The sequence below is a fragment of the Simochromis diagramma genome, unplaced genomic scaffold (assembly GCF_900408965.1).
Source record: "Simochromis diagramma unplaced genomic scaffold, fSimDia1.1 OVJJ01000031.1, whole genome shotgun sequence".
Classification (NCBI taxonomy): domain Eukaryota; kingdom Metazoa; phylum Chordata; class Actinopteri; order Cichliformes; family Cichlidae; genus Simochromis; species Simochromis diagramma.
This window is the reverse complement of record NW_024386983.1, coordinates 2,636,694-2,651,638: the sequence shown is the minus strand read 5'-3', so window position 1 is coordinate 2,651,638 and position 14,945 is coordinate 2,636,694. Positions and strand designations below refer to the sequence as shown.

The 14,945-nt window shown below is 41.9% G+C and overlaps 1 protein-coding gene across 12 annotated transcripts in view; it reads right to left on the bottom strand.

Moving 5' to 3' along the window:
* The window catches only part of slc8a2b (solute carrier family 8 member 2b), a 201,381-nt gene that overhangs the window by 39,463 nt on the left and 146,973 nt on the right, over nt 1–14,945 (bottom strand). For all 12 annotated transcript variants that reach the window (XM_040039710.1, XM_040039709.1, XM_040039711.1 and 9 more), the window contains 6 exons: nt 14,130–14,267; nt 13,782–14,009; nt 12,870–13,265; nt 6,718–6,843; nt 6,355–6,550; nt 3,567–3,697 (listed from right to left, as the gene is read on the bottom strand). In XM_040039710.1, coding sequence (XP_039895644.1) covers nt 3,567–3,697; nt 6,355–6,550; nt 6,718–6,843; nt 12,870–13,265; nt 13,782–14,009; nt 14,130–14,267 — 1,215 coding nt within the window. The remainder of the gene's footprint in view (nt 1–3,566; nt 3,698–6,354; nt 6,551–6,717; nt 6,844–12,869; nt 13,266–13,781; nt 14,010–14,129; nt 14,268–14,945) is intronic.

Sequence of the window (14,945 nt, the reverse complement as noted above, 5' to 3'; positions counted from 1 at the left end):
CTGCTCTATATCGCTCAGCACTCTTACAATATTTTTTGATGTTTCAGTTTTGGTTTAGATTTAGTTTCCTAGAATAACCATCGCTTATAGCACAGGCATTGCTGTCTCTTGTCTTGAGTGTTTCCTGTGCTAACTGCTAAAACACCAGAAAACCAAAGTTCTTGAAAATCGTATTTATTACCAACAAAAGTGCAAAGAAATGATGACGATCATTATCATTAAACTACAACTCAGTCACCAATGAAAGACTACCCAGAGTGTTTCTTGGATTCAGACAACAGTAACTCTCCTGTGTCGTTTCTAATACAAAGCTGTGTTTTATAATTGAATGTCTCATCTCTGTTACTAATGGGGCTGATTTGCCTACTTCAGATACAGCACAGACCTTCATTCAATCAGCAAATATGAAGTGACAGTTAATTTAATCTTCATTATGCTGAAGAAGGAAACTTTGTGCGTGGCTCTGTGTGAGGCCACAAGCATAACGCCTGGTCTGCAAATAATGCAGATAAAAAATTGATCAAATGAAATTTTGTGCCTTAAGTAATCAGACAAAGTAATGATCAGCTGCATTTATTTGACTGGAATAAACTGTGCTGAGAAGAGGAGACACGTTTTCAGAACTGCTAATTGTCTCCTTTTTTTTTGACACAACAATTATGACTCTTCATTACAACAAAGAGTGCTGACAATGAGACCTGTTATTGGCTCTGTCAGATTGATCTCTCTCGTATAGTCAGAGCCCGTGAAGGCTGCGGTGACCGTCACACAGTGGAACTAATGCGACAGAGAAAGTGGAGCTCTGGCAGAGAGCTGAAGTATTCAAGTTTAATTGGTTTCCCTGCTGCTCGTTTCTAACTGGAACGGCGTTCGATGAAATCGGTGCTGGTGAAAAGGATGACACCGACCTTTGTAATATAGTTACTCCACATCTGGCCATCCGCTCACTCGTGGTGGAGGGGCCAATTTATGCTTCCAGTTTTTCAGATGTCCACACTTCTTCTTATTTAATGTGGCTCTTTAGGCTATTGTACCACCCCTCCACTCATCCCCACTTCCTTCTGATCTCCCATCCAAGCACGGATTAGCCGGCTTACCATGTCTCCTTTTAATGCAGACAGCATGCAGCACTTTAGAGATAATATTCTTGGTTTCACATTAAGAAAAACATCTTTATTGTGTTATTTGATCCCAAATTCAAAGTTTTTGATATTTGTAGTAAAAGATGGGGAACTCTGAAGCACTTCACTTCACTGATCATCGAAAACTAAACTAAAAACAGTTTTTTACAGTAATAGTGCTGAATTATTGGAAGCAGCAGGCAGTTTTTGAAGGTTGAGAAGTACAAACACGTTCACTTAATCACAAAGGTACTGGAATCTTAAAATAAAACGCAGATCTTTAATGAAAAAGTAATGAGTTAGAAAAACACAAAAACCAAGCTGGAAAAAGGGTTTCATCTCTAAACGTGAGTAAAAGCAAGAAGCAGCAAGCTCTGTAAGTTATTTTGAGCCCTTGATTAAATGAACAGGAAGAGACTGACTGACATTTTAATTTCAGTGGTTACCAAGATACAGAAACTGTGTCTGACATCTGCTTGTCGACTTTTCTTCAGAAGTTTTAAAGGTTGGGCTGAAAATGGTGATCCAGCGTAGAAGCACCAAAATCCCACAGTTCCTCCTCACTTAAGTGTGACGTTTTTTTACACATAACTCAAACATCTGGATTTTTTAAAGCTTTAGGTTAGGGGGACATGAGTGCTCAGACCGACACAGGCAGTATCAGCTCATTACTGCCTGCTTGGCTTCACTTCCACTAATTTGAGGGGCTGAATTGGACGTCTCCATCGTGTTTGTGCTCTTTGTGCATCGGTGAAATGTGCTAACAAATAATATGCCGTGCAGTGAGAAAGAGTCAATCAGAGAAGTCTCTGTATCGGGTTCTGAGAGTCAAAGTATTTTATTTAGATTAGCACTAATTAAAAGGCATCTGTGTCTTTGTGATGGAGCTTTAAAATGTCCAGAAGCAGCTTGTTAAACAAACTTGCTAGTCTTAGTTAATAGATAACTTAGCAGTGAACCAACACGGCTGGTTTACGTGAGAGGTGAGTGATAACTGCCATCTTTGGGATTACAGAATTGCCACAGGTTTCAATATCATCTCTCTTTTTTCTAATACTTTAATTTTATGTTCATAATTTCAGCTGCTCATAGATTCTCAGCAAACCCGTGACTTTCTGCTTTACATTCATGTTAGTGGGAACAAACATAACCCACATGTAGAAGCAGCAGAATGAGCAGTAGTAGTCTGACTGGAAGCAACAGTATTTTTCCCTCCCAGCCGCGAACCCGAGCTTCTGTTTTTCCAGAGCCTTTGTCTGTCTCTCCTCCCGGGACTCTCATTATGTATCTCCTCATCCCTCTCCCACCTCTTTCTCCTCACTTTGATCTCCTTGGAAATCTTCCCAGATTTCACAGTCACTGTGGAGGAAGCCCGCAGAGTGTTTGTGCATTTTTATAAAGTAAAACTCTCAGTCCAGAGCTCCTCCTGCACCAAAGCTGGTGACTTACCGTGTGTAGGTCCTAATTAGAAAATCAGCTGAATTAGAAATCTCTTCACCAACTTGGAGCTCAAAGCTTTTGGGATGAACTGACAGGTATATTTCATAATTCATATAATCAGCTATACAGTTTCCCACAGGGATCATTAAAGATTCAACTTGTCTCCAAAAAAAACCTTCAATAAATCTTTAACACTGAAGTTCCCTTATTGTCAAACTCATCTTCCATCTGCCACGATGAAGGAAGAGAGTACTCTTAAACTGTGTCTGTGTCGTGGTCACTGCTGTGTCCTCACTTCTCTTTTTGTTCCTCCTTTGTGCTTCTAACACTTTTCACTGTTTCTTCTGTGCATCAGTGTCTGAGCCTCCCTCTGTCTGTGTTCACTCGCTCTTTTTACTTCCTGTTTTATTATGAAGTTTTTGCTTTGTCCCTTTCAGAGTTTAAGACTTATAAGACTGCTTCCACGTTCAAGCTTCAGCTGTGTCTTGTTTCCCTGTACTTGTATTTCTGCCTCTAAGAAAGCAAAACTCTTGAGCGTCTTGGATCCAAATGGCCAACATTAACATACCAAAACCTGTACAGGGAGAACATGCAAACTCCACATGGAAATGCTCAGCCTGACTTCAAACCCAGCGACACTAATGCTGCGAGCAACACTGATAACCGCTGAAAGGCCTGCTACAGTTTCTGCATCCATAAGATCCATGCCAGGGTCAGCTGGGGTCTGAGTGATGTAACTTTTAACATCAGATGGTGAGGACAAGACTCCCTGTAGTATTTTGTGATTGTGTAAACTGGCCCGAGCTTATATAAAAGGAACAGCTACTCATCCGTACTGTCAGCAGCTGTCCACGTCCCCGACAAAGTATACGCCCCACCTGAGTCACTGTTGTTGTGTTCCTGTGATTTTTTGTATACGGTTAACCTTGTGTTTCTTTGTTTTTAATAAAAGGATGTTTTTTAAATGGCAGGTTATCTTCTCTTCTCAGTCTTCCCTGAACTCACCTTGATCTCTTTGCAAGTCTCTCCAGGCTTGAACACCAGCGTTCCTTCGGTGTATTCGTAATCTGATCCAGCGTTGGCTGAACCATCTTCTGTTCTGTAGTCCACATAGAAAGTGTTCTCTCCCAGACCACCTAAACAACAGAAATAAAACACAGTTACACTGGATATATTACACAATATTATTTCTGTGAGCTGTATCTATCTGTACTGTGATGTTCACACTCTTACAAAACCTATATAGGAAGACAAGCTGACTCTCAGTTACTTTTGCATTTATGTTGCTCGTGTTTTTCACCAGCAGATTTTGTTTTCCTTATGATTTCAGAACTGAAGCCAAAGCGCTTTGAGGCAACTGTTGTTGAGATTTGGAGCAATATAAATAAATAAATACATATGAATAAAACTGAACTGAATTTAACTGAAATACATTTATTCACCATATCTAAAGAGGGACTCTATTTTAAATTTGGATGAATTTAGACTTCCTTTTACATGCTAGTGATTGTCTTGGAGTGTCTAAATCTATTCATGACTAAAACTGGAGGTGGAAACCAGGGCCCGTATCCCTAAAGAATCTTTGTGCAAAAAGTGGCTCCTAGCGGCCAAATTCTAAGAAAATTCTCAGAGTCATGACGTTTTCTTAGAATTTCCCCTAAAAGTGACACGACAATCCCAGTTAATATAAAAGCTATTCCTCAAGATTCCTAGTGCTTAAAAGGGCTCCTAAGGCGAGATCTGCTAAGAGCAGGGAAGAGGACTTTTAGTGGCTTAGGAGTTCCCCTAAGCAGCTGCACAAAATGACCAACAGAAGAGGCAGGAGAGATGTCCTGCAAACACTGGATGACAGGGAATTATTGAGACGCTACAGATTGGATCGTGCAGGAATCATGTTTGTGGTGGATCTCCTTAGAGATGCAATTACTTCCCCAACTCGACGCCACAACGCTATTACACTGGAGACGAAAGTAATCACAACCCTGAGGTATTTGGCAACCGGGAAAATGCAACAATGCAGCAGTGATGACTTGGATCTGTCCCAATCCTCTGTCAGCAGAGTCATCACCCAAACACTGACAGCTTTGTCACAACCTAATATTGTGACACATTTTGTTTCATTCCCGCTGGATGCCCGCACTTTACACACACACGTGTGTGTGAGTTGCAATCTGCTCTCCTGCAGGGATGCTGACGGAGCAGGTGCTGCGGATGGGAATGGTGTTTGATCCGCCGGGCTATCCTGATATTGTGTCCCAGGCGCGCCTCTTGCCTTGGCTAGTGACAGTTGGGCCAAATTTTCCTCGTAACATACCTTTATGTTCGTTCACCAACTGGGCCAGCAACAACCCTTGCTCCTCAGTCCAGTTCGGCTTGCGAGTCCTTTTTTTTCCCTCCATTTTCTGTGTTTGTAGGATATTTGTTAACAAGCCTTTATAAATAGACCAGCCAGCAATCACAGACATTGATAAAAGCTGAGCCGTGTTACCCTCGTTAAGACCACACTGGACTTGTAACGTTGTGATTTCTACTTCATTAAGGACAGCCCCTTGAGATAGGCCATCTTGTTTTCAACGGGGTCCATATGGGAGTGAAAGTACAAAATATGCCAGCTAGGATATTAATATGAGCAAATAAGACACGAATCATTATTTGAACAGGGTGTAATGAGTTTAAGTTTTCACATATTTTAGATTCTAATGTTAGGCTATAACCCCTACAGCTTACTATTCATTTTCCAGATATTTTCTTGAATGTGAAATATTATTTACAATTACAGTCAGCATAAGATTAGAGTGTATAATTATGTTTATTGATTTGAGGGTACATCCTTTGCTCGTTATCACCAAAAGCTCATTTCCATCAAACTTGTAGGATCAACCAATCACGGCTTTTGAAATGATGACTCATACCTAGCAACGGGGTCAACCACACCTCCTCACTAAGATAGGATTTCCCATCCATTCCTTGCTCAGAGTTCACTGAAAATGTTCTGGAATCACTTCTAAGCTAAGCTAAGGTTAAGTTAAGAGCTCTCTGAGAGGATTCTCAGAATCTTTAGGGATACGGGCCCAGACCTTTGTACATAAGGTGCACAAAGGTCTAATGAGTGAGATTTTTAAAAAGGAAACATGAACAAACAAATTTAAGAATTTGAAGGAAATAGCCATGAATCTACAGGCTGAAATTTATGCATCTGGATTTTTGACACCTGAATGTGTGTGTGTGTGTGTGTGTGTGTGTGTGTGTGTGTGGGAGGGGGGGAATCCTATTCAGCTGTATTATGTATAGCTGTCCATCAATCAGTGCCTCCCATCTAGGCGCCTTAGAATCAGGCATATATATCAGAAACTCTGACATACTTAATAAAGCTGTGTGAAAAAATTCCTTTCATACTGTGACCACATGGATGGGTGAAAATGTGGTAGCTGGTCATTGACAATTACTCCAAAAAACCCCAAAAACCTTTTCTTGGGATTCCTCAAAACAAGCTATGTGAAATTTTTCCAAACTGCTGTGTTAAAAAAAGAAATTCTGTTTAAGCACGGGTTACTGCAGGCTCTCTTTAAAGTGCTTCTTTTATAAGTACTTTTACAAGTAATTAAATGTCTTCCTTTAGGTTCAGTGGAGGAAACTGACCACGGGTCGGATCAAAGACAGAAAAAGTTTAGATCAAATGTTGCACTGATTTGAAGAACAGAAAGATTTTATGCTTTATTACCACAGCAGCTCTCAGCCTCTTGTCTTATTTATGTGGACTCATTATAAGCTTATGCGTAATTCATTTCGCTACCTTGACACGCCACAGCCAGCATCAGGACGCCGCAGTTCTCCATGCACTGACTGTGAGGACTCTCAAATGAGATGCGGCTGCACACAGCCACGTCGCCGTCTTCTGGGGCCTCCTCGTCAGCTACGGCTGTGCGCCGCGCGTGGTCCGCTGCATGCTTCTTCAGGACGTTTCCAGCTCCGATCATCATACGAGTCGCCTTCAGGGAGAGGAAGAGGAGGATGAGGGGTTAAAGGAAACAAAGAGTACAGAATCATTTTTAGAAGCCCTTGAACTACTTTATGCGTTCCCACAGTTCTGGACAACCTTGTGTGTTTACCTCAGGGCCTAAGAGAGAGAGACAGTGTGTGTGTGTGTGTGTGTTACCTGAATGCGGTAAAAAGCTCGGCTCTTCTGCTGGTGCAGCAAGGCGTAGTAGTTGGCCAGCTCCACCAGCTGGTCCAGCTCTTTATCAGGATATTTCTGCTTCAACTCCTTCAAGATACGAATCACCTGGAGGAAAGATGAGAGGACACAAATATGCTTAAGATGGAATCGACACGACAGAAGAGCGAGACATTCTCATCACGTACAGTTTCTGCAGACACGTTTCCACTCACGTAAAAGAAAAGAATTTCTCACTGCCTCCAAGACTAAATCTTTTATATGTTTTCAGGCTTTTTTTTAAATTACACGTCTCAGATATATGCACAGCTTTTTTAGGACTTTGATTGGATCAATGCAACACTTTGATACTTTTCTTTTTCAGCCATTCTGTTGCAGGTTTGCTGCTGTGACAGATGGTTGTGACTTCAGAGTACTTTGCTATGCAGAGGAGTTTCTGGTCGACTCCGGGTCCTGTGGCTGCCCAAATCATCACTCCTCCACCCTGTGTAATAGTTGGTATGCAACTGGTATGAACTGCTGTGCATCGTGACCAAACATTGGTCTCGTCTGTTTGAAGGACATCGTTCCAGAAATCTTGGGCTTTGCTCAGACATAATTTTGCAAACTTAAGCTGTTCTGTCTTTTTTAGAATTCCTGGGAAGACTGAGGAATTGTGTTAACACACAACTAATGCTCCAGACCAGCAAACTGTCAAAACTTCTGCTTTCACAGAGCTCATCACACTTGTTGAAGATCAACTAATCAAGTGCAGTTTGTTAGCAGTGTCTGGCTGCTCTTTACTCTCTCCCCCCCCCTTTGGATACAGTACAGGTACACTTAGTTTTTTACAAGATTGCATCAAGTCTTAGAGATATAAAATACAAAAAAGGCTAACGCAGAAATGTCTTATATACTTTTTCAGTTTCATAACAACTGAATAACTGCATCTTTTCTCTAAAAGCTCGAGCTATCAAAAGGATGACATTTTGAAATAATAACCCCCAACAACTTTCAAGCATTAAAAGAGAAAATGTCATCAGTTAAAGGAATAAATTACCCCTTTGCTGTCCAAAGACAGTCACACAAAGAGGCCTGATGTCTAATTACATTTGATCACATGAATTGGTGCAGAAAACATCCCACATTTGTGCTACTTGAAATGGTCAGTAAACAAATCAAAACTAAACAAAACTAACATAACGCCTTTTCTCCATAACGATATCCAGTCAGGTGATGTTTCACTTCCACCAGATACAATATGATTTACAGTTTTAATCAGCAGTTATTATCCTGCTTCCTACTAATCGCCTTCACAATATAACCACATACTGTATTAGAATAGGTGAAGCTGATCTGGTGTTAGGATATATTTTTGCATGTCACTTTGAAAAAGATATAACATAACCCACTCTCAGTCTCCACCAGGTACTCTGCAGATTTACAAATAGACCATTAAGCAAACACAAATATGGTAATACTTAAAACATTTCTTTCATTTTCTCTACACAACATGAAACACAGGTTGTTTCTGGCATTTTAACGGGAGCTGTGAACCTGCTCTTAAAATATGTAAAAATGTGCAGGTCTGACTCCCCTGATGGGCTGTTCTTTGTCTTGTCTTGTTTACAAGGACTGAAAGAGACAAAAACATTGATGCTGGGTATGGGAAATAAGTCTGTCTGTCCAACATTATTAGACAAACAAGACTAAGTCAGTCTTGCAGATTTTGATAAGCACCTTTGGCCTGTGCTACCGGGTGTAGAGAGAGGATCCAAATGCCTATCAGGAATCTCAAAGAGATGCAAAGAGGAACTTTATTTGTTTTCTAAATAAAAAAGAGAACAAAATGCTGTGCACAACACCGGCGAGAGAACCTGGAAGGAAGTAATGAAACTGAGTCACAAAAACAGACCTTGTAGACAAACAAATGGGACAGTGTGAGACGTAATTTCAATTCCTTTGTATGGCAAGTACATTTGAAGAAATTGACAAATAAAGTTTTCTATTCTATTCTATTCTATTCTAAACAAGAGTGAACAGCGTGTTTCCTTGTTAATGTGTTATTTTTTCAGTTATGGATGTATTTGCAAGACTCGGTGTGGCGTGATTAACTTTTAGAATTTCTTTGGATCTGAATCCAGAACTTTTGTGAAGGATTCTTTGTAATGTGGATTAAAATAGTCCTGCTGGATCCAGGGACTCGGGCCATATGTGGTCTGCTTTGGTCTGTCTTCCCTCTAAGAGCGACTGTTAGCAAAGAAAGAAATAACCCTTTTCAGTGTAACCTGTATGTGCTGCATATGCATGGAGCCAGGTTTCACAGTAAGTATCAATAAAGGAGTGAGTGGTCCTGAAGGGGTCACCTCAGTGAGAGGAAGTGAAGCCCACAGCCTGAGGCTGCGTTCTGCCTCTGCACACATTTACATCAAGTTTCTGCCCACACAGCGAACTCAAATAGCAAAACTGCAGGGGTGGAGTGCACTCGACACTTTCAGCTGGCTTTCAGGGTGCGAACCTACCTAAAAGGCCATTTAGCGCAATATTATCAGCAGAATAGCGTTTAACCCTCAACTTTAAGGCTACTTTTTCTCTGGTACTAAATACAGTACTGTACATTTCAGTACAGCTTGTGATATCTGAGCATGAACCGCACATACAGCCGAATTAGGAGTAAAAAAGCAAAATGTAATTACATTTCTAAAACTCCAATTATGTCAGTATGGGCAGCGTCTTCAAACTTGTCACCCAAGTCCAAGGTAAACTGTGAAAGTACCTGTGAAAGGCAACTTTAAAAAAGTCCACTTTGGAGCATATTTTAGCTTAAAATATCAGAATGATATTTTAAAGCCTGGTTTAATTGGGCCAGAAAAATGATGTGGATGAGGACCTGTTTGTCTCTCAGTTCTTACTGTCTGTCTAGCTTTTATTTTAATAAAGTTTCTTCCCAAGAGTCTCATTTCTCTGCTTTTCTCATTTTCCACCCTCATTTCTAAATCAAGTAAATTATATTTATAGAGCCAAGTATTACAAGGTCTCCTCAAGGGGTTTTATGATTTGTACTGTTGATAGATTTTCAGTTCAGATAAGAAAAAAGTTCGTTCTACTCCTCAAAAGTAAGAGCCGCTAATCTTTTCACAGCAGATGTAAATGGGCTTATTGTCATCTGCATTCCAGACAGGTGCAAAGCAGCGATTGTTAACAAAATGAGATTATAAAGTGCAGAACAAAGCATGCATGCTTCACTCGAGGAAATTTAAACTGGAGACACATTTATCTGCATTTGAGGCGCTTAACAAATTTATCAGACGAGATTTCATAAAAACAAGAAAACACAAGTACTTTAGAAATCTGTTAAAAACTTGTTCAAAAAACTAAAAGTTATGTTTTTATTTATGAGGCAAAATAACAAACTTTTTACATGTGTTCTGAGCCAGAAGCCAGAAAATAATGAAGCACATATTCAAATACTTAAATTAAATCTTCTGTTCTGCTTTTTTGTAACACAGTAGATTTGTAAATTTAATAATTATATTTTAGTATGAAAAATATAATTTAGACTAAGGAGCGTGGGCCTGTGGCAGAAACCTTACACTGGGTGGTGTTTGAAATGTACTGAGCACTTTATCTTTCTGTCTCCTGCTGAGAAATAATCCATTATTTTCCTGCAATTCTGTCGTCTTGATGCACTCTCCATCATCCAGGTAAGTAAATCTCCAAAAGTTGATTGTGTTCATCTGGACGTAGCGTTTTGTGAGAGAAACGTTTCCTCACTCATCCAGGTGACTTCTTCAGTCTCAGCTGACTGCAGGTATCCCCAATCTTATAAACAGTACATTTGCATAATGACTGAAACCAGCCCACTGAAGGAACAATGGGCTGGGAGGTCAGTTCCTTAATCACAGTTATGTAAATTCTCATGGTCATTGATCAACAACCACTGATCAAAGACCACTGATCAATAACCATGAGTACCATTCACAGAGAGTTGGGGAATGGCTGCAATCACAGCATTGTAAGATGGTGACAGATGTACCCTTAGGCCCCCTCCTCGATTCAGAGATGGTCTTTCCCTTTTCACGCAAATGGCCTTCTTGACTCCGCCCTCAAACCAGCGTTCCTCCCTGTCCAGGATGTTACATCCTCGTCATTGAAAGAGTGTCCACTGGCCTGTAGGTGTAAATAGACTGCAGAGTGCTGACGAGGTAGCTCTTCTGTGTTGTGCCATCTGCTTCGCCAGAGGTTGTTTGGTTTCCCGATGTATAAATCCTGGCAATCCTCCTGCACTTAACAGCGTACACTGTGTTACTCTGTTTGTGTCGGGGGACCCGATCCTTGGGGTGGACCAATTTTTGGCGCAGCGTGTTTTGGGGTTTAAAAGCCGCAGAGACCCGGTGTTTAGAAAAAATGTGTCTCAACTGCTCCGATACTCCTGACATGTATGGGATCACTACAGGTTTTCGCTTGGGCAGCGGTTGTCCTTCTCTCGTGGATCGGCTGGAGCTTTCTTTAGGAGCCTTCCCAGCTTTGACAAAAGTCCAGCTGGGATAACCACATTTACTCAGGGCCTTCTTGATGTGCTGTTCTTCTGCCTCTCTGGCCGCTGTGTCTGTGGGGATGGTGTTCGCTCTGTGTTGTAGCGTCCTGATGACACCCAGTGCTCCAGTGGATGATGAGAGTCAAACCTTAAATACTGATCTGTATGTGTAGGTTTACGGGACACGTCAGCTTTTAGATGTCCCCCATTACTGATGGAAATCTCACAGTCTAAGAAGGCTAACTTGACACTTTTCATATCCTCCCTGGTGAATTTGATGTGTCGGTCCACCGAGTTTATGTGATCCGTGAATTGTGGTACGTCCTGAGATTTGATTTTCACCCAGGTGTCATCCACATATCTGAACCAATGGCTTGGTGTTGTTCCAGGGTAGGATAGCAAAGCCCTCTTTTCCACTTCTTCCATGTACAAATTGGCCACGATGGGTGAAACTGGGGAGCCACTGGCACACCCATGTTTCTGCCTGTAGAACTGACCCTTGTATGTGAAGTAGGTGGAATGAAGACACAGTTCAAACACACTTGGTTGATGCTGAGAGTGGTCCTGTTGCTGAGGTTGGTGTCATCCTGTAATCTCTTACGAACTACCTCCAACGCTTCTGTGACTGGGATGCAAGTGAAGAGAGATGTAACGTCGTACGAGACCATGGTTTCATCTGCCTCCATAATGACATCTCTCACCTTCTCAACAAAATCCAGGGTGTTCTGGATGTGGTGTTCAGAGCTGCCCACCAGCGGGTTCAGGATGGAAGCCAGAAACTTGGAGATGTTATAGGTGACAGAGTTGATCATACAGACAATCGGTCTTAAAGGTGCACCCTGTTTATGTATCTTCGGTAAACCATACAGACTTGGTGTAGATTCCCCTGGGTATAGCTTCACTGGGCTGGTTTCAGTCATTATGCAAATGTACTGTTTATAAGATTTGGGGAAACCTGCAGTCAGCTGAGACTGAAGAAGTCACCTGGATGAGTGACGAAACGTTTCTCCCACAAAACGCTACGTCCAGATGAACAGAATCAACTTCTGGAGAACTACAATTCTGTCCTAAAACAGCAGAAAGTGCAAGTTTAGATTTTTCACCAACATAAAAATGTGGGAAATGCAATTATGAAATGAATATATGGTAAGCCACATATGCAATGACCCCAGAGTCCAAATGGATTTACATTCTAAAGATTACATGAAAATGAAACACTTGTTTCTTCATTTCCTCACTTTGAACACAGATTTTCCACACATAGCACTAAGATGTTCTGCACAAACCAGAAATGCATCTGAGAAATAGAAAGAAAAACTTTGTTTGCATAGTGACAGTGTTAAAATGTGCAGTAACGAGTGCTCCATAGGTTTTTGTTGTTTTTCTGTCTGTCTTCAGAAATATTTTTATTTATGTTTTGACTCTCTGGTTTGCTGATCTGATGGTTGAAGTTCGCCTGTTTTATAGGAAGACCTTTCAGACAGTTTTATGTAACACATCATCTGGCGTGTAACTGAATCTCTCAAACTAACAGTCTAATGTTTGATTCTGATGTTGTGCTTGTGATCAGATGCTCTCCTATGCTGCTCTCTGAAGATTCTTCCCGTCTCTGTCTCACCTCCTTGCGGCTCTCATCCAGCTCCTTGCTGCTTTCCACATTGACTGTAGCGCTGGTGGAGTGGGGCAGATTGGCTCCCCCTCCTGTTCCCACGGCTCCTGCTGCCGCTCCAATGTTGTTGGCTGTGGCGCCTGTGGTCCCGTCCTGAGTGCCGCCCCCACAGTTTTCAGCAGGAACCACAGCGCCCCCTCGCGCTGGGAACTTGCCATCTATGATCATCTCCATGCCGCCTTTGTTGGGTGTCAAATCCCCTTCAGTCTCGACAACGATGCCATGGCGCTTGTCGGCTCGGTAACGCTTGCCCATGTATTTGTAGAAGAGCAGGCGCCGATCAGCGATCCAAGCCAGGATGACGCAGACAGGGAAGAAGAGCAGGGTGACCAGGGCCTCCCACACCTGAAACACACATGGAGATTATAAAGTTAGAATGATTATAGTCGCTAAAGATCAGTCATCCATCCATCCATCCATCTTCTTAACAGCTGAAGTAACTCTGAAGGAGGAGCTCTGAACCCGGGATCTGCTTGCTGTGAGGCGACCTGGCCCATAAGGAAACAACAGTATGTGGTCACATTTGGATTCACAAGTTAACATCACTACTTGTGTGGTAAAAAAGAATAAGAGATATCTTTGCTTAGAAGTTTGTCCATCAGCAAGCAGTGTATGAGGCTAGGAAGAAGACGATATTAACCTGTCTCCCTCCACATATTCCCCAACCTCTAAAACAAATAAAAGACAAAAACTGCTCCGTGTCAAAACTATTTCCTGATCACTTCGCTTCACGTCTTCATGTTAGAGGGTTCATTTGAGAACTTACCAATTTACCAAAAAGATGAATAAATATCTGGTATGTTGCCACTGCACCTCTGAGCTCACTGATTCTTTCATCCTCTCACACTGAGTCTGCCTCACCTCCACGACGCCCGGCGATATGATAGACAGGATAAGGTAGAGCCAGATGTAGGCGAAGATGCTCCAGAACGCGGTGATGAAGAACACCCGCAGATGTTTGATCTTCCGGCTCTGGCCGTTGGGGATCACCCACACGCAGATCCCGATGATCACAAACATGTTGAAGGCAGCACTGCCGACGATGGTTCCTGGACCCAACTGGCCAGCCTTGAATTCGTGACCACACACCTGCAAAAAGTTTGTAACAGGGAGAGGAAAGACAAGTCTACTTACCATCTGCATCTCAATAAACGATACACAGAGTTACTGTGTGTGTGTGTGTGTGTGTGTGTGTGTGTGTGTGTGTACCTCTATAACAGAGAGCAGTATCTCTGGAGCGCTGGAGCCCAGAGCCATGAGCGTCAGATTGGACACTGTTTCATTCCAGATTCGAACCGTCATCACTGATGTTTCCCCGTTAGGCATAGTGATGGTCACCTCCTTCTCCTGTTGGCCCAAACACACAATTTGTGTTACCGTGCTTGATGTAAATAATCGGGACTACGTAGGAGGATGAAGATGTAACCTGCCCCACCCTAGGCTGAACAGAGAGTTAGGAAGATGCCAGTCCACGGTCTGTGTAAACCTCCACATCCTTATCAGATTATTTCTTCTTCTTCATCCACCAAGTAGTCATAGATACACTGTTCATACCCCAAAAGAAGCGGCTCGTTCATGCACTGTTTGCTTCTATTCAGATTTTTTAAATTTGACTTTGAATGGAGAGACTCGTTCTCTTTTCTGCTGTCACTCCTCTTCCTTTAGGCACATTTTCACGGTACCTTTTACAGTTTTTCAGTTTTGGTCAAAACTGTCCAGAGAAATCTCTCAAATCTCTCCCCGTTCATGTACACTGGGAAGCTAAAGTGAGGTTAGAGTGAGACATGCATAAAATCTCGTCTGAAATTTTGGTGTTTAATCTGCCGCTGTGACCACAATTTTCACCCTACAGCCATCATTTTACCTGCAAAATGTAGCTACACATGTTTGCTTTTCAAAAAGCCATGCCTCAAAGCCCACACATGCATACTTTTTGAACTACAGCCATTTGTTTCAGAGGAATGCCATCATGTGCTTTCATTCATGAGTTTCCAACCAGTCATGGAGAGAAAGAAAAAATCTTTT